At 45.4% G+C, this 23,670-nt stretch overlaps 1 protein-coding gene across 4 annotated transcripts in view; it reads left to right on the top strand.

Moving 5' to 3' along the window:
* Positions 1–23,670, top strand: part of LRP4 (LDL receptor related protein 4) — a 100,514-nt gene that overhangs the window by 46,749 nt on the left and 30,095 nt on the right. For 2 of the 4 annotated variants that reach the window (XM_083603735.1, XM_083603733.1), the window contains exons 3-16: positions 9,041–9,157; positions 9,717–9,830; positions 10,906–11,022; positions 15,187–15,315; positions 15,637–15,756; positions 16,321–16,446; positions 16,998–17,123; positions 18,051–18,185; positions 18,538–18,663; positions 19,829–20,059; positions 20,304–20,460; positions 20,921–21,138; positions 21,833–22,009; positions 22,747–22,869. In XM_083603735.1, coding sequence (XP_083459861.1) covers positions 9,041–9,157; positions 9,717–9,830; positions 10,906–11,022; positions 15,187–15,315; positions 15,637–15,756; positions 16,321–16,446; positions 16,998–17,123; positions 18,051–18,185; positions 18,538–18,663; positions 19,829–20,059; positions 20,304–20,460; positions 20,921–21,138; positions 21,833–22,009; positions 22,747–22,869 — 2,016 coding nt within the window. Of the gene's footprint in view, positions 1–9,040; positions 9,158–9,716; positions 9,831–10,905; positions 11,023–15,186; positions 15,316–15,636; positions 15,757–16,320; positions 16,447–16,997; positions 17,124–18,050; positions 18,186–18,537; positions 18,664–19,828; positions 20,060–20,303; positions 20,461–20,920; positions 21,139–21,832; positions 22,010–22,743; positions 22,870–23,670 lie in introns of all 4 variants that reach the window. The other 2 variants (XM_083603734.1, XM_083603732.1) reach the window with 1 other exon arrangement.

Raw genomic sequence — 23,670 nt, 5'->3', positions numbered from 1 at the left:
GATTGAACAGATATAGTTATGCACATTTCGGCAAGGGATCATCATGGTGCTCTGCATCAGGTGCAAACCTTAAATTATTGCTATATATTTGGTAGTGCAACTCAATTTTCACCTTTGGTAACTGCCCAGCGTGTCACATGCTGTGTGTCTAGTACGTCTGTTCGAATACTGTGATCTGAGAGTCTCCTAGCTGTGGTTTTTTTTAACGAGTCTTGCATGTTACTTGGCTACGGTGATGGTTTAAAAAATACATACAAAGCATTTTTTCTGAATCTCATAGCCTTGCACCTCCTTTGCAGTTCTTGGTTTCTCACAGACCGTATTTTTCGCTCTATAAGACGCACCAGACCATAAGATGCACCTAGTTTTTGGAGGAGGAAAACAAAAACAAAAAATATTCTGAATCTCAGAAGCCAGAACAACAAGAGGGATCGCTGTGCAGTGAAAGCAGCGATCTCTCTTGCTGTTCTGGCTTCTGGGATAGCTGCGCAGCCTGCATTCGCTCCATAAGATGCACACACATTTCCCCTTATTTTTAGGAGGGAAAAAATGAGTCTCATAGAGCAAAAAATATCGTAAATGGTCTTGCCGGTAAGCAGCATCACTTCCTTTTTCATCTGCAAACTTTACATTTGAAGGATTTTCATCTTTACCAAACCAGTGTCTGTTTAGTTTCCTTAGTTGTCTTCCTTCTTTTCCTCCAACTGAATTAATCTACTCATTTTCCCTAGGCCAAAAAATAAAAATGAAATCCATTTGCCCTCTAAATATTTAATTGGGATGGGCTTATCTGAAGACACGAGGAGGCACGTTGGTACCAAGCCTTAATTTGGTGTGGGGGGAAATGTTTTTGGTTTCTGCTCTTTTGTACCTGTTGAAATGTGTCTATGTGGCTGAAAAAGCCATAGAGAAAAAGGAGGTAGAGATGCTTAGACCTCCCAATAAATTTTCTGTGGCTTGCACTTCTGCTTTATTAAGAACCTAAGATGAGCTTGGTGGATGAGGCCAGTGGCCCATCTAGTCCAGCATCCTGTTCTCACAGTGGCCAACCAGATACCTCTGAGAAACCAGCAAGCAGGATTTGAGTGCAAACCTCTTGTGGTTTCCAGCAACTGGTATTCAAAATCATTGCTGCCTCCCAAGTGTGGTGGCAGAGCATAGCCATCATGGCTAGTAGCCATCAATAGCTCTCTCCTCCATGAATTTGTCTAATACTGTTCTAAAGCTATCAAAATTGGTGGCCCCCATCGCCTCCTGTGGGACTGAGTTCCATAGTTTAAAACTAAGTGAAATTAGAAGTGCCATTGGTGCATTCTTAGAGAAATGAATGCATGAGCCCCTTGCCTTGCCTCTCTGGAGCTGCAGAGTGCCATCATAATTTTCGAGGAGGGGGAGCCAGCAAGAGTCTTTAAAATCAAGCGTGGCAGAGAGCAATGAATTAGAATGTGCCCTTACAGAAACAACAACAGCCTTCTTAAAAACAAGGGGAGTGGGAATTAGCAGCTGCGTATGTGAAGTGCAGAATCATGTTGAAGTGAGCAATGGAACAGCATATGACAATCAAAGCATTGCTTTTCTTTCTTTTTTCTTTTTGTCGTTTGTCAATTGCAGAATGAGCTTATGGATGCACTCACCCATGTCTTTCTTGCTAACGGCTGCTCTGATTTTGTGTCTTTCCCTGACATACTTCATCCTCTGAAGTATTCTCCTTGTTCTCCTTGTTATCTGATATCATTGCTTCAGAGTCAGTCCTTGGGTATGTGGCTTTCAAAGAGCACTTCCTATCTCGGGGAGTTGGCTTGTCTCCAGTGTCGCCGTTGTGCCGTGGGGTTGGGGTGTGCTCAGGGAGTGTGTCCCTCAAATAGTAGTCCACCATCCAGAGTTCAAGAGCTCCTGGCCCAACCTGGCAGCTTGCAGCCCTTCTCTTTCCGTCCTCTTGATGTCTGCTGCTCTTCCCTCCAACACAGCTCTCCCCCAGACATTGCTCCTTCACCTTCTTCCAACAGGTCCCTACTGCCTTCCATCACTCTTGGTCCTCACGCAACTCCTTTCCCAAACATCCACCCAGGGAAGTTGTGTCAACAACAAGGATGCTCGGCCTCCTCATGCCTTAAGGATCCCTCCCACTACCAGGTGTGCCTTGCACCTAAGGGAGTACAGGTGTGGGAGCTGCACACCCCTCATCCGCAGCTTGCACACCCACCTGCCGGGCACATGGCACTAAAGGACTGAGTCAGTCTTTCCCACCTGCACTTAACTGTCAGTGTCATTGTGCTGATGCTCATGTGCTGCCAGACGCCCACTGCATCGCCAGAGCAACCAGCGTTACTCCTCCCTCCTTGTCAGGCAACAGGGAAAGAGGTGCTAGGGGTTCACCTCCATCCTGATCAGCTCTGTTGCTCCCACTTGCCCCCTGGTCTGTCTCTCTCTGATCACTTAGGGAGGGTGCCCCATAATCCCCCCCCCCCGGTCCCGCTGAGGCCCTCCCCAGAGTCCTCCTCCTCGGACCTGGCATAGAGCGCAGAGCGTTCCACGACAAGCACGGAGCTAGGCAAAAGCACAGAGCTGCCTTCGCTTCATGAGCACCTGGGCATTCAGCTTAGGCCAGGCATCCCAGTTGCTTGGATGCTTGACCCAAAGCAAAGTAGAGGAGAAGCGCAAAGAGCTGATTTTTGCCATCTTCTGCAAGCCTGGCTGATTCCTTTCTCAAGTCAGAGTCAACTGTTGTCTTACAGTTGTAGGGTCACAAATGAAAGCCAATTATGTGGGTAAGAGATGTCACATGCATTATTTTTGTTTAGTTATTAATTTATATCATTCCTTTCTTCCGCAATGGAACACAAAAGCAATGAGCACAGGGTTTATTGTGTTTTTAATACTCAACAACAACAACAACAACAACAACAACAACATATTATAAATATACTTAAAGCTGTTCACAATGCATCAGCATGATATTCAGCTAAGTTTTACTTAGAATTCCTCTTGAAATTCATGGACCCAAGTTAGTCATGGTCATTTGTTTCAATGAGTCTACTCTGAGGAAAAAAAAGTTGAATGCCATCCACTATATATGATAGTATACATGTTTTTACCTCTCTGCAAAGATTAACCCTTTGATGCAAATATAATGCAAATGAAGCTGCTCTAAAAGATTTTTGGTTGGGAGTGAGAAGAAGATTTAGGCTGAATTTAGTATGTTCAAAAGGGTTTAGTTGTGCCAGCCTAAAGGTCAGCCTTGATAATGAAGTGTTTTGAGAGGAGAGGCTTTTGCTGCTTTTCTGCTTTTTCACCCATCCTCATGTAGGAATCCTTCATGGAACTTATAGTCACTAATGGGATTACTGATTGCCTTTGAAACCGCCTGCTTTTTAGGCTGGAAACTAATGCTAGTTAAGTACAGTTTTTCCCCATTGTGAAAATGGGCAATTTGGCACTTGAGAAGTTATCAAGCATAATTATGTGCTTTTAGAAGGGTTTTAGAAAATCAAACACCTTGGAAATATAGGAGCTCCTTATAGAGGCTCTTGTGAATGCTGTCTCAGTGATAGGAGGAAAAGAGAAAGGTCTTTTTCATTTGGATTTTGCCGGTTGATGGTCATTGATGTATGTGGGTATTTCCAGCATGGTTGAATGAAATGGGAAATAAAGAAGAATATAGGATATCTATTTATTGGCTGCTAATCCCAAGCAGCAATATTGGCTTTTTCATTGGCAAGGTTTTGTGGTTGGAAGGAAGCCAATGGCTCCTGAATCTTGGATTGACTAGATGAAAAGCCTCATAACTTAAGTCTTCTTTTACATACAGTGCCACTTCATGTACTATATGTATGCAATATATAAGGTATATGTGGACTTTTGAAAAAAGTGGTCAGCTTATGTTATAGATATCGTATAAGAACTTAAGAAGGGCTAGCTGGATGGTGCCAGTTGCGCATCTAGTCAGCATCCTGTTCTCACAGTGGCCAACCAGATCCCTGTGGGAAGACCATAAGCAGGACCTGAGTACAACAGCGCTCTACTCTCCTGTGATTTCCAGCAAATGTTATTCAGAAACAGACTTACTTTGACAGTGGAGGTAATTTTCTCTCTTGTCTCCTTCAACTCCTCAAAGTTGGCCGCCTTGACTCTGGCCTCCAGGGTATGCGCATGTTTTTGGAGAGCCAGATTCTTTCCAATGAGCGCATCCTCTGTCATGCTTCTGACTCTTGATGCAAAACAGTAGAGAGCTATTCTCCTTTTTTTAGACTTTTGCTGATACCCTTTGACCGCTGTTAATTGCAGTTTCCTGGATGGAACTCTAGCGTTTGGTTTATTTTTATTTTTATTGGCAAGGATGCAATCATTTTATAATTACTATTTAGTCAGACACTTCCCTTGGTTTTTCACCCCAATTGTGTATACTCCGGGACCTCCTAACATAGGTGGAGTGAAGGAAGGAAGGAAGGGCTTTTGCTTTCATACCCATTGCATCACTTTCCCAGACTTGCTGGGGAGGTTTTTAAAGGGCTAAGGAAAGGTGAAGTATGATTTCCACTTCAAAACTGGGAGTAATTATTTCACTGAAGACCTAGGCTGACATAGGAGTTGGAGCGGTTTGCATTTTCAAGGTAGAAAATGGGCAGTGTATCTGGATGTCCTGGGCTGCCCAAACAACGAGGACCCCCCCCCTTGACCTCACTGAGGTGGTCTAAAGGAAATCAGAGGAATACATTTGGCACCAGCTTGGCTACAGGAGTTGCCAGAAGGAGGCTCCACTCTGGATTTGTGTAGGATTTACTCCTTAGCCTTTTCTTTTCCTGAAGATACCACACAAGGCAGCAGAGGTTTAGGATCCGAGTTTTCCTTCCCCTAGATGGGTCCCTTTCTGTCCCTCCCTTCACTCTACAGAAACTACCTTCTTGACCATTGGACCCTATATTAGTCTCAGCTGCTCAATCCACCAGAACCTGTCTTCACACACAGGGGAAGTCCTTAACTCACCAAGGGTTTGAGACCCATCAGCTACCCTCACCTGGTTAAGCTGGCCAGTCAGAATGGTTTCCTGGCGTGTTGCTGCTGTCACATGCTGACAGCTTCTGGGAGTTACAGGTGAGAGCTGAGTGCAGGGTGAGGACCAGAGGTAGACCCCAGAAGGAACATGACGTTTCCCCCGCCAGAGGTACTATCCCTTCTCTAACAGTCTACTTTGAAAGAAAAAGGCTTCTGTTATTGCCATTGTCAAGCATTTAGTTGTCAAAACTCTTCCTGATCTACTGCAATTTATCCAGCAGTCTAATATCGTAGCACATTGCTTATGTTCTTCTTAGGAGCTTACGTTCTTCTTGGGATCTGATGTTCTATGATACAGGAAACAAACTCCTGGGCTGAGGATGTGCTCGCAGCAGCACCCCATTCCTTAATTATAACTGTGTGTCCATCCACCCTGAGCTATTATTTTGCACCTGGCTCTGGTTGGTGGAGCTTGAAGTTCTAGTAAAAATCCAAAATAGATCCTGCAAGTTTGAAGATGGTCCACCCATGGCCAAGTATGAACAACACAGCCTGACTTTGCTGGATTGGCAGACATGCTGAAGAGGGAACAAGGGCCCCTCTTTGTGTGCAACCGTTTCCCTGTGTCACTTTCCCTCCCGCCCCCCTCTCTCTCCCCCTAACTTGAAGCTCATTTTTCATATTTAAGGAGGGCATTACATTGGGAGGAACTAGTCCCTGTAGGTTTGGAATTTCATTTTGAGCAGTTGCCTCATGAGAGTAGCAGCAGTTCAATAGGATAATGGTATCGGCTGTGAACCAGCGCTAATGGCCTAACCCTGTGGGAGCCAGAAGAATTCTCCCCCAGAGAGCCAGCATGCAAATTCCCTTCCAGGCGGCTACTGCTCAGACCTTTGGTGATTAGTCATGCTGGGGCTCAAGGCTGCATATGTTGGGAGGGGTGGGATTGTGCGTTTTTGTGCTACAGCTGAGGCCTGGGAGAGTTTGGTCTGCGCAGAGAAAGTGCTATCTCCTCTCCCATCACATCAATGTGCTCTGCCTTTCTAGGTCTTAAAACACCTCCCCCCTTTTATATGGAGAGGAAGACCGTATTTCCAGGAGTTAAGGAAACGAAGAGATAGTTCAGAATAAACAGGCTTTCTAGTTATGCCTTACTCCTCATTGGCCAGGATGGAAAAGTAGCTTAAGTTACATTAGATATAGAAAGAGCAGAATTGGTATGGCTTATACATTGTTTTGAAAGCGTCCCAGTCACAAAACTTTATTTTTCATACTGCATTTAACCAGTAAGGGGTTACAGAGTGTTGTAATTGAGCCGAGAATTAAATGTGCATGATCTCAGATTGTCAACCAGCAGGTTTACATTCTTGTTTTAACCTGAAATATATGAAACAACAAATATTTCTTCTGCTGTTCATGCAAGGCAAAATAAGGGGGTACTCCATCTCACATTAAGAGATCTGAAGGAAAAAAAACAAAGCTTGATGGTGTAATCCAAGTGTGCCCTTGCAGTTGTGTTCTAGGAGTTGTGTGATATGTGAAACATTGCTGTTTGGATCTGTGAAGCATTTATTTGTTTCATCATGAGCATAGTTTGCTGGTCCAACCCATGAAAGCAGCCATTTGAATGGTACCTAATTGCTGTCGAGGAAGGACTGGGTCTGTGGATTTAGAAAGCACATGACATGGGCCTTCTGGAATTATACCAATTCAGAATGCAAATGGAGACCCCATGTTTGAATGTTCCATCATGTTAAAAAACAAATTTAATAACCGACCATACCTCCCCATATGACCTGTGAGGTGGTTATGAGAAAACAAGGCCTGTCATCTGGAGCTGATTGACATCAGACAAAGCCGTGATGCCAAATTTGCAAGGAAGTATTGGGAATGTACCAGTGCATTCCTTCTTCTTCCTTTGCAGCTCTGGCTTGTAAAAACCTTATTTTCAGCTTCTGTTCCAGAGCTCAGAGGTGAGTTTGGGGCCAGCCAACATAATCCCATTCCACCTATTCACCTGGAGCATTTTAGAAGAGAGGACTTTTAATTGTAAGGAGTAAGGCCACCCATTGGAGGAGCACGCAACTAATTTTGAAGTTCATCTTCCAATAACAGCCTGGTTATATGTTGTGGTAACTTTTGGATCCCTTTCTCCCTTGGCTAGGAACAGTTTTTCCTTCCTTCCATTTGAGATACGAGTCTTCAAGGCTGGGAAGGCTGGGAACATGGGCTTTGCTTTCCCATGTTAAACTTGCAGCCGTTGCCTTAGATAAAGTCAGGTAAATGGGGAAATGGAAAAGGACAATCTGTATTGTGTGGTTAACTGTTGTTTGCACTGGACAGTGGCAGGCAATTCCAGTTGATGTGGAGCTTGAAGCAAGCAACACTTGACCATCCAGAGTGTCGTTCCTAGACTGCAAGGGGACTTCTCTTTCCTCCTGCTCCTTGTGTGTGTTACTGCTGCATTCATTCCCCTGCCATTCTCTTGTGTTGGTGGAAGGGAAGAAGCCCAGGTGATGACAGCTGGGAGATAGTATCAGCAGACCAGGCAGGGATGAAAGGGTTTCACAATCTCCATCTTCTCTTTGCTCTGTTCTATTCTTCCTTTCTTTTTTAAAAAATAGTTGGAAGTAACATTGTTCCTTTGGAGAACACACCTGTCAGGAGCAAAGTCCCGGTGCTACTCCCTTCCAGTCATAGTTGGCAGCCCTTGAAAGCGCAGCCCTCCCAAAGGCTGAGAGTTTCTTTCAACCCTGAGGGGGGAGGCAGGGCTGTGATTGATTTATGCTGTCCTTTTGAATTCCGGCCTTTTACGGATGGCAGCTTCACCTTTCTAAGGGATTATTCTTCTTGCTTGCTTGGGGATGTGAGGCTGCCAGTACTGAATAACCGCTGAGAATTGTGGACGCATTCTCACTGCGCGCGTCTTGGGATGTAGTTGGGGCCTCTCCAAATGAACAACTAATAGAGCAACAAGTGTGCCCTTGTGGCTCATTTGTCGTCTGGCATCCGCACGCATTCTCTTGCTTAGTTAAAAGGAGGAGGGGAGAGAAATAGGTTTCCCCCTTTTGCCAGGAATGTAGGAAGCTTCCTTATACTGAGCCCAGACCATTAGCCTGTCTACACTGAGTGACAGTGGCCCTCCAGGATTTCAGGCTGGGCCCTCTTCCCAGCCCCACCCAGAGGTGCCCTACTCAGGGATCCATCATGGGACATTCTGCATGCAAAGCAGATGCTCTACCAACTAAGCTACAGCTCTTGGCATAGCGATTCCTGTTCTGCATTGCTTTTATGTCATGCAGCTTTCACTTTTGGTGATAGTGTGCTTTTGGAAATCTCAGGCTGAGCTACCCTCGAGGTATGGTTGAGCAGCATTTGGGATACGGCCATCTCAGAGCAACTAACCAGGCTAAGAAGGGTAGCAGAAGGTGTGCAACAAAAAGAGATACCCTTGTTGAAACCTTGTACTCGTTCTACACGCCTGTTTTATAGTTCTGTTTTCATCTTTTCATTTTCACCAGTTGTTATATCTGTTTTCTCTGTTTTATATACATTATAAAAAATATTGACCAAAAAAAGAACCCTGGTCTTCCTTCTTTTCATATGCAAGGGATGAACATAACAATTCTCTCCCACCAACTACTCAAATTTTTCTGTGGAGAGCGATATTAACCACTAATGCCTTAAGAATATGCTTGAAATGACATTACATAATCAATGTAATGTTTTATTTTTGGTGGAGATTGTATTACATAACTAGACTTACACCCAGTTTTTCTTGTAACCGTTTTTATTATTTTGAAAAAGAAAATAAATTAGTGAAAGAAAAAGAAAAAAGAGCTTGGATAAAGAGAGCCCTGCCCAGACAGAAGTATCCTGGGTTCATTACGGTTACTAACTTTGTTTTAGTAAGTTGGTCATGTGTAATTTCTCTTTTATTGTTCCTAGTTCTCTTTGCACAAAAGTACAAAAAAACCAAACCCATGTATTGGTGAAACCTTTTGGGTGCTCTTAATCAGTTCCCTCTCTTCTCCTCCTTCCATTCTAGTGCTGCCCACTTGCTCCCCCTTGGATTTTCACTGCGACAACGGCAAGTGCATCCGTCGCTCATGGGTCTGCGATGGAGACAATGACTGCGAAGATGACTCCGATGAGCAAGACTGCCGTAAGTTCACTCCTCACCGGTCCTCAGAAACAGGGCAGAGCCACTACTGCTGTTCCACCCTACCTGGTAGGAAGCTAGCATAGCGGCTCCAGAGTCGTGGCTCACCTGCCTGGGAAGCTGGCGTCGTGGCTCCACCCCCACCTGGCAATCTGCTTCTGCAGGTCTCGTGTTCAGAATCGTTTTCCAAGAGCACAAAGAGCATAGCTGGCGTATCTCAAGCATAGCTGGCTCTTTGCAGGAGTAAGACAGGTCACTAAAAACCACTGTTGTTATTAGCAGCAGTTGTAATTACTGTGGTGTAGTTTGCAGTCCCAGCCAGGCTGAGCATCGAGTGGCCTCCTCTAGTAGGTGGGATGCGCTGCCTCAAGCCCTTGGGGATGGTGTCCTCATGCTGCTGTTCGCTTGATGCTGGGCTCCCGTAATAAGGGCATGCCCCATAAATTGAAAGAGGACACAGTTCTCAATGATGCTGGGCAGCACACAAACACTTTCCCGGCTAAGCGAACCTGTGTGTGTTTCTGACTTTGCTCGCCATTTGTGCTTCCTGTATCCTTTACAGCTCCACGGGAGTGCAAGGAGGATGAGTTTTCATGCCAGAATGGATACTGCATACGCAGCCTGTGGCACTGTGACGGTGACAATGACTGCGGGGACAACAGCGATGAACAATGTGGTTAGTAGCCAAATCCCACAGAGATTGCTAGAGAAGGGCTTGTGTGGACTTTTGTTGAAGGCAGTGGGCTAAGATTTGTGCATTTCGGAACCTTTGCAGGAAGACTGCTGGCGGTGGGGATTTAGGGTAGCAGATAGGGCTGGTTGGTCACTGCTTCCAAGTCAGTGGGTGAGATCGAAACAAAAAATGCTCAAAAAATATTTTGCACAGAGGGAGAAGGCTGGGAATTACTCTCCAACCAGACCATTATTGTATATGATATGATGTTAAAGTTATATTTATATAACCTGCAAATCCCACCTTGCCTCCAAGGAGCTCAAGGTGGCATACGTGGTTCTCTCCCCCCCCCCATTTTATTCTCACAACCTCGTGAGGTACATCTGGCTGAGAGACAGTGGCTTGCCCAAGGTCACCCAGTGAGCTTTAGGGTGAACCCTAGTCTCCCAGTTCCTAGTCCAACGCTTCCAACCATTACACCACACTGGCTACCTCAGAGGAAATTAAGATTACAAATTTGATTATTCTGGGCTGAGCAACGGGAACTATGCTGCATTCCTTTGTTGCTATAGGCTGCTCCTGAAAGGTTGGGCCTCTCCCAGACAAAACCCCATTGTCGTGTTATCACCAGCCTTGTGTGAACCTTCTTGTATTTCTTCAGAATTCCTGAAGGTCCATTCAAAAATTAACCCATTGCCTAGTACAGTGGTACCTCGGGTTACAGATGCTTCAGGTTACAGACTCTGCTAACCCAGAAATAGTACCTCGGGTTAAGAACTTTGCTTCAGGATGAGAACAGGCGGCGGCAGCAGGAGGCCCCATTAGCTAAAGTGGTACCTCAGGTTAAGAACGGGCCTCCAGAATGAATTAAGTTCTTAACCCGAGGTACCACTGTATTAAAAAGGAAAGAGCACATAAGCAGTGAGCGCATTTGTGGGCTAGCAGATGATGAGGTGGGTGTTGAGGCACCTTCTCATGTTGACCGGTGGGTCGCCTGATCAGAGTCTGGTTCCTAGGAGGGTGGGATGGGATGGGGGAATGACCTTTGCATTGAACTGCTCCTTGTCCTGCCTTCCAGATATGAGGAAGTGTTCGGACAAGGAGTTCCGCTGCAGCGATGGCAGCTGCATTGCTGAACACTGGTTCTGTGATGGGGATACAGACTGCAAGGATGGATCAGATGAAGAGAACTGCCGTAAGTATTCTCTCTCCCCCAAGTCGTACTTTCCACTCTGATGTCACATGGTATCTTTTGTAATGAATGCTAGGCATACGTCAGTTTTCTCTTGAAATAAGGACCTATTGTGACTCTGAAGCCTTGCAGTGGTGTAATAGAGCATATAGATTAGCAGTGCAAATCTGTGCAGGCATTTTGCCAAATTCATACTCCTGAGCCCAAAGCTCTGCTTAAAATTACATCACCCCTCCTCCCTTTGATAACAGCATGCATCTCTCTTAAGCTTTGAAATGATAATGGGCTGCAGCTAGAGCAGCTGTAACCTTCTGCAGCACCTTTCTTCTCTTTCTGTCTTAAAAGAGCAATGCGTTCTCCCACACGGATGTTTTTTAGAGTGACTCGTAATAAACGCAAATGGGGAAAAGTCACATTGCAGTTGAAAATCTGTATTCATTATTCAAGAAATACCTGTGAGCAAGGACGAACTTTAAAGGGTCTGATATGCTGCTCAAAGAGAAAGCAATAAGATTTTTAGTTGCAACGTCACCATTTCCATTCATATTCTTCCTTGAGTGTTACTCCAGAAACACTTATGTGAAGGGGAGAGTTGTGTTGGACTTGCCATTTTCTTCAAAGGAAGGGCATGTTAACCACCCCCACCCCCCATTATGCAGGTTGGTTATCATTAAAAACATTTCTTCCAAGGAGCTCAAATTGACATACGTGGTCTCCCCCTCCCCATTTTATCCCCACAACAATCCTGTGAGGTAGGTTAGGTTATGAGACAGGGACGGGCCCTGGGTCACCCAGTGAACTTCATGGCTGACACTGGATTTGAAACCTGGGCTCCCAGTTCCCAACACTGACCTACTGCCCCTGTAGAAGCAGGGAGGGGGAATAAACCACTCTGCAAGTTTTCAACATCTGCAGCCAAACCAAGCTACCAGCCACGTTCTCTTACTCATAGTTGTGTGTAAAAGTTCTCCGTGTTTCTAAATTTGTGAGACTAAGATGACTGCAACCCCCTGAGCAGCCTGTATCTTTTGATACAAGCTATTGTTGCTCTCTTGGTAGGAAAAATTCGGCTAACCTTTTGCTACCACTTAAGAAAGTAGTGCTGCTTTTTTTCTTTTAAGTTAGTCTATTTGTTTTCTTGGTCCCATAAAAGCCCCCATGTTACTCATTTTGTATATCTCTGGTATCTCTTGGCAACTTGAGGTTTGTTTCCCCTATCTGTTTCCTGAGCACTGGGGCTTTGAACCACACCTTGAGCAAAGATTTTTGTGAGCATGGGAAAGCGGCTCAACTTTTTGGGGTGGGCGGGTGGTGGAAGAGGATCTGCTTGAATTTGTCCCAAAGATTCTGAGGAAGCACTCTCGATGAATTCCTTCCCAGGACTTTATCCTTGGCTGCAGCCTATGGACTCATCCCTCCCATAATCTCCCTTTGCTTGGTCCTTAAGTTTTATCACCAGTGAGTTAATATTGGGGGAGCTGGCTGTAGTCTATTGTGGGGTTGCCTGTTTTCTGCAAGTCATTTGGCGCTTTTTATCAGGTTTCTGTTTCCCCCCTTACCTCTGTGTCTGAGCAGTAGCAATGGCAGAACTCCCTCTCTTCCTCCTCCTCCACTTCTGTCTCAAGGGCATTTTGCAGAATTTGTTCTAGATAGGAGGAAACTTCAAAAGGTCTGGGGGTGGGGGTGGGGAAGACGACCGGGGCTGCCAGCTCCTGAAGGGCAAGGGTGGGGAACGGTGTTGTGTGGGGTTGTCTTTTATCTCCCCAGATAATAAGAGCTGGCCAGCAGCCAAAGCTGCAAAGACTTCTGAGCCAGGAAAAAGGCTCTGAGAGAGAAAGCCAACCTCTCTCTTTCTCTCCTGTTCATTGGCTGGGCCTTCCCTCGCTGGTTATTAATAAACATCCATGCCTCAGGGATGGGAGAGGAACGAAACTCAAACGTTGCCATGTTTAGCGGCAGGGTAAAAGAGGGATTAGGAAAGGTATCTTCTTAGGCCTGGGTACTTCTTAAAAATCTGCCTTAATAGCTTTTTAAAAAAACACACCCAAGGTGAGTAGTGTTTCCTCCTTTTAGAAGGGTGTAGCCTTGCTAGATCATTTGTGCTTCTCTGCCCCCAAGTTCCCCATCCCTCTTGGTTAGTATTTGCAATGGGAAAAGATACATGGCCAGAACGGTTGACCCCAAGCATCGTCTGGACAAGAGGTGATGAGCATGCGTTGAGCTTTAAAGCTCTACCCTTTTCCCTACAACAGAGCCACGTGCAAAACATTGGCTTAGTGGGGAGGGAGAATGCAAGCACTTCAAATTGTGGAGCAGCATGTGTGCGACCCCAGAATCTGTTTGTAGTACCAGAACCAAGTTGAATTTTTAAGTGCAAAAATAAAAAAATCTACTCTTTGATTTTCTTTCATACCAGGGTTTCATTCTTTCAGCAGTCTAATTTAGAGAGGGGGGAGTTTCCTCTCCACTCACGCTGCTATTGGTAAATTGGTCAGGAGTCAGATTTACTGATCTTCTGTGCATCACCGGAAGATGTACCACTGCCCACCCTTGGTCTGGATTCCACTGTGCTAGGCTCTTGGTGGCCGTTCATTTGCCTTACCTAATCTAATGCTGGTGTGTGTGTGTGTGTGTGTGTGTGTGTGTGTGTGTGTGTGAACACTTGTGCATCCCCTGCTGTGGCAGTTCTGCTCAGGCTTCCTCCCAGAGTATCTTTTTCTTTTTGTGTTCTGTGGTTCTGGTTTCTTCCCTCTTTGAATCTTACAGTCCTGACAGCGGTGCCTGGGCACATTGTCCCAGCACACACAGAATGTTCTTGTCCTGCCTAATTCTCCTTGGAGGGCTCTTTTCTGTGCCATAAAGAATTGCCGTGGAGAAGGGCTTCATTGTAAAACCTTTGTCATAGATTATGCTGGGTGCTGCACAGGGTCAGAGTTCTTGGGAAGAATTCTTACAATAAAAAAAAAGGGGGAGAGAGAGATGTTTGTTCTGGCATCATTTTGAAAGAAGCCGAATTCTTCAAAAGCCTGGCACCGCTCAGGATGTCTTCTGCACAGCAGTGTTAGCAAGATTTAAACCCTCAAATGTGCCCTCTGCTTTTCAGCCTTAGAAACTTGGCTAACATCAGACCTTGGCACAGTCAGTTCTTAGGTGTATATGGGTGTGGTTCCAGGGACAGGGAAAATTATAGCTCTGTGATGGCCTGGAGCTATCTCAAAAGGTTAGCTTGCTTTTTGGGGGCCTTTAGAAAACAGTGGGCTCAGAGCACTTGATGAACACTTGGCATGCTTGCGGATCGCCATAATTCATTCCACATTATGGTTCCCTCATGGATTTGTCCATGCGCTGAAATCTGCTGTTCTTAATATGTGTACTGTCACACACACACACACATGCTGCTGCATCTGCCTGCCCAAATAATTCTATTTTTGGTAGCGTTCATCAGGGTGCGGCACCACTGAACAGCAGCTACAGGGTTACTTTTCAGGGACATGATTTTCCTGCTGCACCTGAATGTCAGGAGGGGGACTGCCTCCTCCACGGCACCCAAATTTTCAGCATGCTCATTGTATGCACTATGCTGGCTTTAATGTGTGGGACCGCTAGGGGCAGTTACCATGTGGAAGGTGACCTAGGTAAATTAGGCAAATGCCCTTATGTGAGACCTGATAAGATACAACGTCTCTGCTGCTGGGCATGACCTCTTCAGATATGAGAAATATGCCCTGTTTTTCATTTTTCTGATATGTAGTATTGGGATAACAGTAGGGAAGGGCTGCAAAGGTTTCATTCTTGGTGGATACTTGCAAAGCAATGAACATTTCGTCCAGAAATAAAGATTTGCTGCAGTGCAGGTAACACTGAGACTTTTCAGTGTAGTGGCAGGCTTGTATATGCATGATGCCTTCCTCTTTTGACTTTCTGTATTGGAGAAGAGCCACAGTTTAGTGCTAGGTCATTTGCTTTGCCTGCAGAAGGTCCCTGTTTCAATTCCTGACATCTTCAGGTAGTGCTGGGAAAGATTCCTGCCTGAAGTTCTGGCCTAGATGTACCAAGGTGTGACTTGATTTAAGGCCATTTTCTGTGTTCCTGTGTACCTTGTTGCTCACAGTGCCAAAAGCACAGGGTGGCTAGCCTTACATAAGTATTCTTCATCCTTTTTTTTAGCATCAGATATTCCAGCAACAACATGTAGCCTGGAGGAGTTCCAGTGTGCATATGGGCGCTGTATCCTGGACATCTACCACTGTGATGGAGACGATGACTGTGGGGACTGGTCTGATGAATCCGACTGCTGTAAGTTACCTGGGGCGATGGCATGCTGGGTGGGTTGCTGCATTGCATTTTTTTAAAAAAAATCAATTTCATTTCTGAGAAGACAAAACTATGCTGCATCAAGAATCCGTAGCTTCTACGCTCAGAAGAAATAGTACAAATCCAAGAATACATTTGCTTCCAGCGATTCTGTTTGCAACAAGGGATTTCCCCAGAATTAACACTGGGTTGGAAAGGCAAGAAAGGAAATGTCCTAGGGAACATGCAGTGGAGGTACCTGGGATTTACTCTAATTTGGGCTCAATAAAGAATGGATTGCAATGCACTGTCTTCTCTTTGCAGCCTCTCACCAGCCATGCCGCTCAGGCGAGTTCATGTGCAACAATGGTTTGTGCATTAATGCTGGGTGGAGATGTGACGGTGACTTTGACTGTGACGATCAATCGGATGAGAAGAATTGCAGTGAGTGCCTTGGGGCTTACAGAGGAGGTTTAGTGTAGGGGCAGCAAAGGGGATGTGTGGCTCTGGTGATATCAGACAGGGGGCAACTTTCAGTTTTGGATAAGACACGCTGGCTTTATTGTTTGGATTATATATTTGTGTTTCTGTTGCTAGGAATGCGTTTAATCTTAGGCCAAACATATTAATGAATATATACTATCAATGCTTGCACGGCTATTTAAATTTAGGGATGTTTTGCAATTAGTGAATAATATTTAAACATTGCTGTGTTATGTAAACTTTTCTGATACATGCTTATTTGCCTTATTCAATATTTGTATTATTATACCGCCCTATACCCAGAGGTCTAAGGGCGGTTCACATAAAAAGATCACAGTATATAAAATAAAAATGAGACTTTATTTAAAGTTAGGGGTGCTTTCTAATTAGTGAATTCTACTGAAAAGTTAATCTAAACCATTTCTGATGGTGTGAGGCACTTTTGGGTAACGTGACATACAAAAAAAAACATGATGATGAAGAACAGGTGGAATTCACTGAGTTCTCTCATTTTTATTTCCTCAGCTACGTCTATGTGCACAGCTGACCAGTTCCGCTGTAAATCCGGCCGCTGTGTCCGCCTGTCTTGGCGCTGTGATGGGGAGGATGATTGCACTGATTACAGCGATGAAGAAAACTGTGAGGATACAGGTGAAAATTGTGAAAGCAAACCGTTGTGTTGCAGGGTTTTGTGTGTCCCCCACCCTAATCAGCCTTCCTGTATTAGAATCAGTTCTCAAATATTATAATTTACGGAATTGGGAAGGGAGTTCCAGAATTTGGTTCCAACTACTGGATGAAGCAAACCAGTATGTCCCGATCCTTCATTTTAATACTTGTTTTTATTAAAGGGTTTTCATAGTTAATAGTGAAATCCCATTGAAAAGAATGGATCTAAGTTAGTCATGTCCATTAACTTCAATGGATTTACTCTTTGCGGGACTAGCATTGAATACCACCCAATGTTTATAGTATTACCCGGTGCTACTATCTCTTCAAGTTACAGTGTAAGTTGAGGCTACTGAGCTAGATACAGTAGGTCAGTGTTCTGACTTGGTATTAGGCAGCTTCCTGTATTTTACTGAGGCCGTGGAATCTTCTAGAATGTGACTGCAAATGGAGATAAATTAGTATCCTTACTGTACATGAAAATTCGATTACCTACTCTTAACTGCTTCTGACTTTCCTTTATGCCACTTTAGGAAGTCCCCAGTGTGCCCCAGATCAATTTCTGTGCAGAAATGGACGCTGCATTGGTCAAAGAAAGCTGTGCAATGGTGTAAATGACTGTGGAGATGGCAGCGATGAGAGCCCTGACCAAAACTGCCGTAAGTCTGGGCTGCCGTACGTCCGGAATTTCCCAGACATTTCACATCACATTAGACCATACCTAAAATAAACTGGGGGACGCGGGTGGCGCTGTGGGTAAAACCTCAGTGCCTAGGGCTTGCCGATCGCATGGTCGGCGGTTCGAATCCCCGCGGCGGGGTGAGCTCCCGTCTTTCGGTCCCAGCTCCTGCCCACCTAGCAGTTCGGAAGCACCCCTACGTGCAAGTAGATAAATAGGTACTGCTTTATAGCGGGAAGGTAAACGGCGTTTCCGTGTGCTGCGCTGGTGCTGGCTCGCCAGAGCAGCTTCGTCACGCTGGCCACGTGACCCGGAAGTGTCTCCGGACAGCGCTGGCCCCCGGCCTCTTAAGTGAGATGGGCGCACAACCCTAGAGTCGGACACGACTGGCCCGTATGGGCAGGGGTACCTTTACCTTTACCTAAAATAAACTGTTGTTTAGTGTGGACAAGAAACATGCTGCCACACACTGCAGGAAACATAGGTGCTTTGTTCCTTCTCTGCTCCTGCTGCAGTGCCCTAAGACAGGTCACGGTCTGGCTTCTGGTGTAATCTGAATCTGTGCCCATGGTTTGTTTCCTGTAAACAGACCATAAGCAGTAAGCCAAGAGCAAACCTTGGCTTCCACTCATGGCTTGTTTGGAGAGAAACAAACCATAAGCCCCGGGTTCAGACAACGTGCCAGAGTGTGGATTGTTTCCGGCAGGAGTGGAGAAGTAAAATGCGAGCAGCGTGCACCAATATACTGACGGTTCACATTAAGCCATAGGTGTTTTTTGGTTGTTGTTTTTTAAAAGCTGTGGTTTAATGTGATGTGTTAACCTGGCCTTTGTAGGGCTTCTGCAGCATTTTAGAAAAAATAAGCAGCTGCCTGGTGAGTTTTCAACTTAATGTGCTTCTTCTGCAGGTCTTCGAACTGGAGAAGAAAACTGCAACCTCAACAACGGGGGCTGCGCCCAGAAGTGCCAGATGACTCGAGGGACGGTGCAGTGTACCTGCCACACAGGTTACAGGCTCCTGGAGGATGGGAGGTCATGTCAAGGTCAGCAGCCTCATGCCTTGGGCCATCTGTTGGTAGAATCATGCATGTCTACAATATGAGTGGATGTGGAATTTAGATTCCTGCTCAGGCCTCTACCCCAGCGCTGCCAGGACCAGGGTTTAAACAAGTGTAGGGCCAATGACATAATTGCTCTGGGACTCATGTGCTGCTTGCCCACTGGATATACTGAGCTGAAAGGCCTGTTGGTCTGAGCTCTTAAGTTCTTAGCTCCTCTTGCAACCTCTATCATGTAGTGAGCTGAAAATTAACAAGTGTGGAATCCAGAGCATAAGGAAGAGCTTTCCAGTCCCTTTTGCATACCTGAATACTTTCTTCCTTTTCCCTTCTTCAGACGTGAATGAGTGTGCAGAGGAAGGCTATTGCAGCCAGGGATGCACCAACAACGAGGGCGGCTTCCAGTGCTGGTGTGAGCAAGGCTATGAACTTCGCCCCGACAAGCGCAGCTGTAAAGCCCTGGGTAAGAAGGGATTCTCCGCTCTGGTTGGACCGTCACTACCTAAAAAACACAACCGTGCCTGATGCAATGTTATCTGCTTAGTTTGGAGCTTCAGCTTTTATTTGGAGTTCAATTCTGAGTTGCTGATTGCACCATAGAATAAGACCCATGCTCTTTCTTTATCTCCTCCCTGCCTGCATGCTCCTGTTGAAAATAGAAAATGGGTGTGTTTGGTGGCAGTGGTGGAGCTCTATGGCTGTGCTTTGAGCATCTTAGCAGGCAATTGCACATCAGGGTAAGAAGTAGCAGAGTGGGTGTCGGGAAGCCTGGAATGAAGAGCACGATTGGATTTTTAGTGAATGTTTGCTTGTCAAAGGCTTTGAGGTGGCTGAGCCAAGAGATTTGCAGTGCTTATGTGAGGCTTTTTTGCTAGGATTTAGATATGCTGATTCATCTGATTCCTGAGAAACCACATGGCAGCTGTGCCAGTCCCATCAGCAAGGGCTGCAGATTCTGACTTGAGCAAAACAGAGGAGTTATGGGAAGGGAGGGTTGACATGGATGCTGTGGCCCATATGCAACCCCACCCCAATAGGAAAATTTTTCACAGATTCCCTTCCCCACATTTCAGTTTATAAGGAAGGAGTTGAAATGGAAGACGTTTGCTGGTTCTATATCGGCAGAGCATTCCAGAGGGCTGGGCCAATGACACTAAAGGCTCTGTTTCTGTCCAGTGAGCCTCGCCAACATGGGGAGCAACCACCGACTCTCCTGCCGATGTTCTCAGCGATCAAGCTGGGATAGAAGGGTTCAAGAGATCCCTGAGGTACCCTGGACCTAACTTGTTCCAGACTTCAAAAATTAATACAAGGACCTCAATGGGCAACCAGCACAGATGTTTTAGCAATGGCGTTGGCAGGGATCCCCATCGCCAGTCTGGCCACTAGATTCGGCTGGAGCTTCTGAACCAGACCCAAGGGCAGCCCCATGTAGATTGCATTGCAGTAGTCCAGTCTTGAGGTTACTGGTGCATGTACTACAGTGGTCAGGCAACATCCTGATATTGGTATAGATGTTCTTGTTGATACATTTCTCTGTGTGTTTTAGAGACCCTGCGTTGTCTTTATGACAGTGATGGCGTCCAATCTTACCAGCCCCCCTCCCTTTGTCTGTCCATGTCCTTCAGGGCCGGAGCCTGTGTTGCTTTTTGCCAATCGGATTGATATCCGGCAGGTCTTACCCCACCGGTCAGAGTATACCTTGCTGCTGAACAACCTGGAGAATGCTATCGCCCTTGATTTCCACCATAGCAAGGAGTTGGTCTTCTGGTCTGACGTCACACTGGACCGCATCATGAGGGCTAATCTCAATGGCAGCAATGTGGAGGAAGTTGTGTCCACAGGGCTGGAGAGCCCAGGTGAGCGTCGTTGAGAATTTCAGAGTCACGGGGAATTGAAGCGGGGAATGATGAATCTCTAGGTCGATAAACTAGTGGTTTTGCTAGTGTAGCGCTGCTTTGATTTGGCAAGGCATGGCGAAGGAAGGACTCTGCTCCCCTTTTCCTTTAGGAGGGAAAAAATTATGGTAGTTGCTTCATGGGATTCTCTTCGTTGCACAGAATACACTAATCACCTTGACTTCCCTTCTGTTTTGTGTCCCAGGTGGATTGGCCATTGACTGGATCCACGACAAGCTGTACTGGACAGACTCTGGAACATCTCGCATTGAAGTGGCAAACTTGGACGGCACCCACCGGAAGGTGCTTCTCTGGGAGAACCTGGAGAAGCCTCGCGCAATTGCCCTTCACCCCATGGAGGGGTGAGTGAGGAGGGGTTGGTTTTCAGGGTGGTGGTTCCCATGTTAATTTATTTGTCCAAACATACTGAACTGAAACTGGCCAAGTTGACCTGCAGACAAAACCAACTGGGGTGTGTGCGGTTCTTCTTTGTTTTTGCTAATTTCCCTTTCACACCTGCACCCAACCCTCCAGCGTGACTTTTCGGAGGGCTGCAGGGGAAAATGAAATTTGCAAAAATAAATAAATCTTCTCTCTTTCTCCAGCAGCAGGAGCATCTATTGAATAGAGTTCTGCTCATGAGAACTCTTGTCCTAGCAGTGAAGCTCTTCCCATTCTCCTAGGCCTCATAAGTGCTCCTGAACACCTGAATGCATAATCTCTTGTACCAATCATTTTGCCATAGATATGCCTGGTTGCTTTTCACATAATCCACGAAGATCCCATATTTCCAGCCTTTACAACTTTTCTCTTCTCCAATAGCACCATCTACTGGACAGACTGGGGAAATACTCCTCGCATTGAGTATTCCAGCATGGATGGCTCCAATCGACGCATCATTGCTGACACTCATCTTTTCTGGCCAAACGGGCTAACTATTGACTATGCAGGGCATCGAATGTATTGGGTGGATGCCAAGCATCACGTTATTGAGAGGGCTGACTTGGATGGACAGAACAGGAAGGCTGTTATTAGCCAAGGTGAGATAATGGAATGCCCCTCCCTCACCAAATTTGATGGGTTTTAGGTGCCTTTTAAAGTCATATCTTTTCAGTCTGGCGTTTGGATAAATGGTTTCAAAATAGAGTAGAAGCTTGCCCTTGCTGATTCTGATTTGCTGTTACGGATTTTGATGAGTGGTTCCAGTGGTTTTTATTGTTGAGTTTATTACTGTACTAGGAGTTCTTCTTGTGACTCGCTCTGGGATTAAGTTCAAAGGAGAGCAGGCAAAAAGTGGCTCTGATGAAATAATGAATAAGGACAGTGGGACTGTTGGCCACTGGACTTCCAGTGCTAAGAAACTACAGACACAGTGCACACCCTGCCTGTGTCTTGCACATTTAATTGTATGAGGCAGAGTTAGCAATGAGAGAGGCCACTGCCCATCTCCTTCACTAGTCAAAGTGAAGTTTAAACTCTCAAGTCACATAGAATAGGAATGCACTGTATGCAGTTTGTTCACAGCTCTGATCTAAGCTATACTTATCTTCTTAAATCAGCAGTCATGTTTCTCCTTCGAGTGGGTTTCATCTATGTCTTCTCAACTTGGCCATGCTTACTCCTTTAATTGGAGACAGTTCTGAGTTAGAGGTAGAAGCACTCAGTAGAAAGAGTGGTTTTGTTTTCTCTGGAGGCTAGAATAATCCATGTGCCTTTACTGCCCTCTTGCTGCAGGCCTTCCACATCCGTTTGCCATCACGGTGTTTGAAGACAGCCTGTACTGGACAGATTGGCATACCAAGAGCATAAACAGCGCCAACAAGTTTACTGGCAAGAACCAGGAGATCATCCGCAACAAGCTCCACTTCCCCATGGACATCCACACATTGCATCCTCAGCGCCAACCAGCAGGTAACTTCAGAAGGAAAAGGGCTATGGTGACTAGCGCCTGCTATCCGGAGACTCTCTTGGGCCAGATTCAGCTAATCAGTCCTGCTAGGAGATGCCAGCCCAAGGTCGTCTGCTAGTGTAACAGGTTTTTTTCCCCCTCCTCCTTCTCCTTTCTTCCACTTTTGACATGCGGGGGGTGGGGGGTGGGATCAGGGGAACTCCTAGAGCAGAGTTTGGGGGTAGGGAGACAAGGCGAGATGGTTCCATCTGGCAAGCTGAAACGCTTGTGTTGACAGAATAGTCTTTTTAGTGGTATGTTGAACTCCTCCCATTGTATTTGCACTGACATGGTTAAAACATGGAGCCTGAAAAAAATAGCTATCCCCTGTTGTTAAAAAAACATTTGTAGAGTATGTGTCCTGTTAGAATTCTGAGTGGGTTAGGTTTCATTAAATTAACCCCTATCAAAATAAATGTGGGGTGCTTTCGGACCTCTCAAACCCTCCCTTTTTATTTTCCAGCTTATTTTCACCTAGAAAAATGGTAGGCTTTAAAGGTCCAAATCTTGACTCTTGATTCTGAATGTTTGGGCAGAGCAACTTCAGGGATCATGGTCACATGAGCTATCTTTGAAGACTCAAAGCAGCTTTTCCAAAGCATGCCCTTTTGAAGCCCTGAATCTTTCCCAAACACCAACTAAAGCCTTTGCTTTCTCTACTAGTTTCCTTATATGTGGTTGTTTTTGGCTATTTGAGCAGGGAGAAACCGTTGCGGAGCCAACAATGGGGGCTGCACTCACCTGTGCCTACCGAACAACACGTCGTATACCTGCGCTTGCCCCACAGGCTTTCGGAAGACCAGCAGCCACACCTGTGCTCAGAGTAAGTGTGATAAAGAAGAGCTTTTACACCTTGATAGGTGTCTGTACACATGCACGCACATGCATGTGAAAGTGAGAGAGAGAAAGAAAAAGAGAGAGGAGGAGGGTTGCAGACAAAACAAACAGAAAAAAGGCATATTCTATACTATGGACGATCAGGGAAAGGATTGAAAGTAAAATGGCAATATTGTGAAGTGTTTATGTAAACAAAATGGGTAGTATGTAAAGTGCTTATGTACATTGATGGCAGAGCTGCCTTTTAAATGTTGTGTTGGATTCTGGTTGAATCTATAAAAAAATACTATAGAGATGGAGAAGATGCAGGAGAGAACTTGCAAAATGATTGGTGTAACTGAGCCCTATATGAAAAGGTGAATATGTTTGAAGGTTTTTCGCTTAGAACAGTAAAAGACAGCTTTGTGATTTTTTTGGTTAAATTGAAAAGTGGGTTGCATCACAATAAAGAGATAGAGATGGAACACGACATGAGTTTGTAAAGTGGTGTGGAGAATGTGGATAGAGGGAATGCTTTCTCTCTTACGTCATATTAGATTTCAGGGTCACCTAATAGAATCAGTCATGATTCGAGACAGACAAACGACACAATGCGCAATTCACTTATGAAATATACTATCACATGCCACTTGCATAGTTGTTTCTTAAACAGGGTTCAGACAAATTTTATACTGAATTGTTTCTTAAACAGGGTTCAGACAAATTTTATACTGAATTTATACTGTTCTGTTTCCATGTGGAAAGGATTCACCTGTTTTATACTTTAAACAGTTTTATCTGTTTTATA

This window comes from Podarcis filfolensis (genome assembly GCF_964270895.1).
Source record: "Podarcis filfolensis genome assembly, chromosome: 1".
Lineage (NCBI taxonomy): Eukaryota > Metazoa > Chordata > Lepidosauria > Squamata > Lacertidae > Podarcis > Podarcis filfolensis.
Note: the sequence above shows the minus strand (reverse complement) of the source record. Positions and strands in the feature narration are given on the sequence as shown.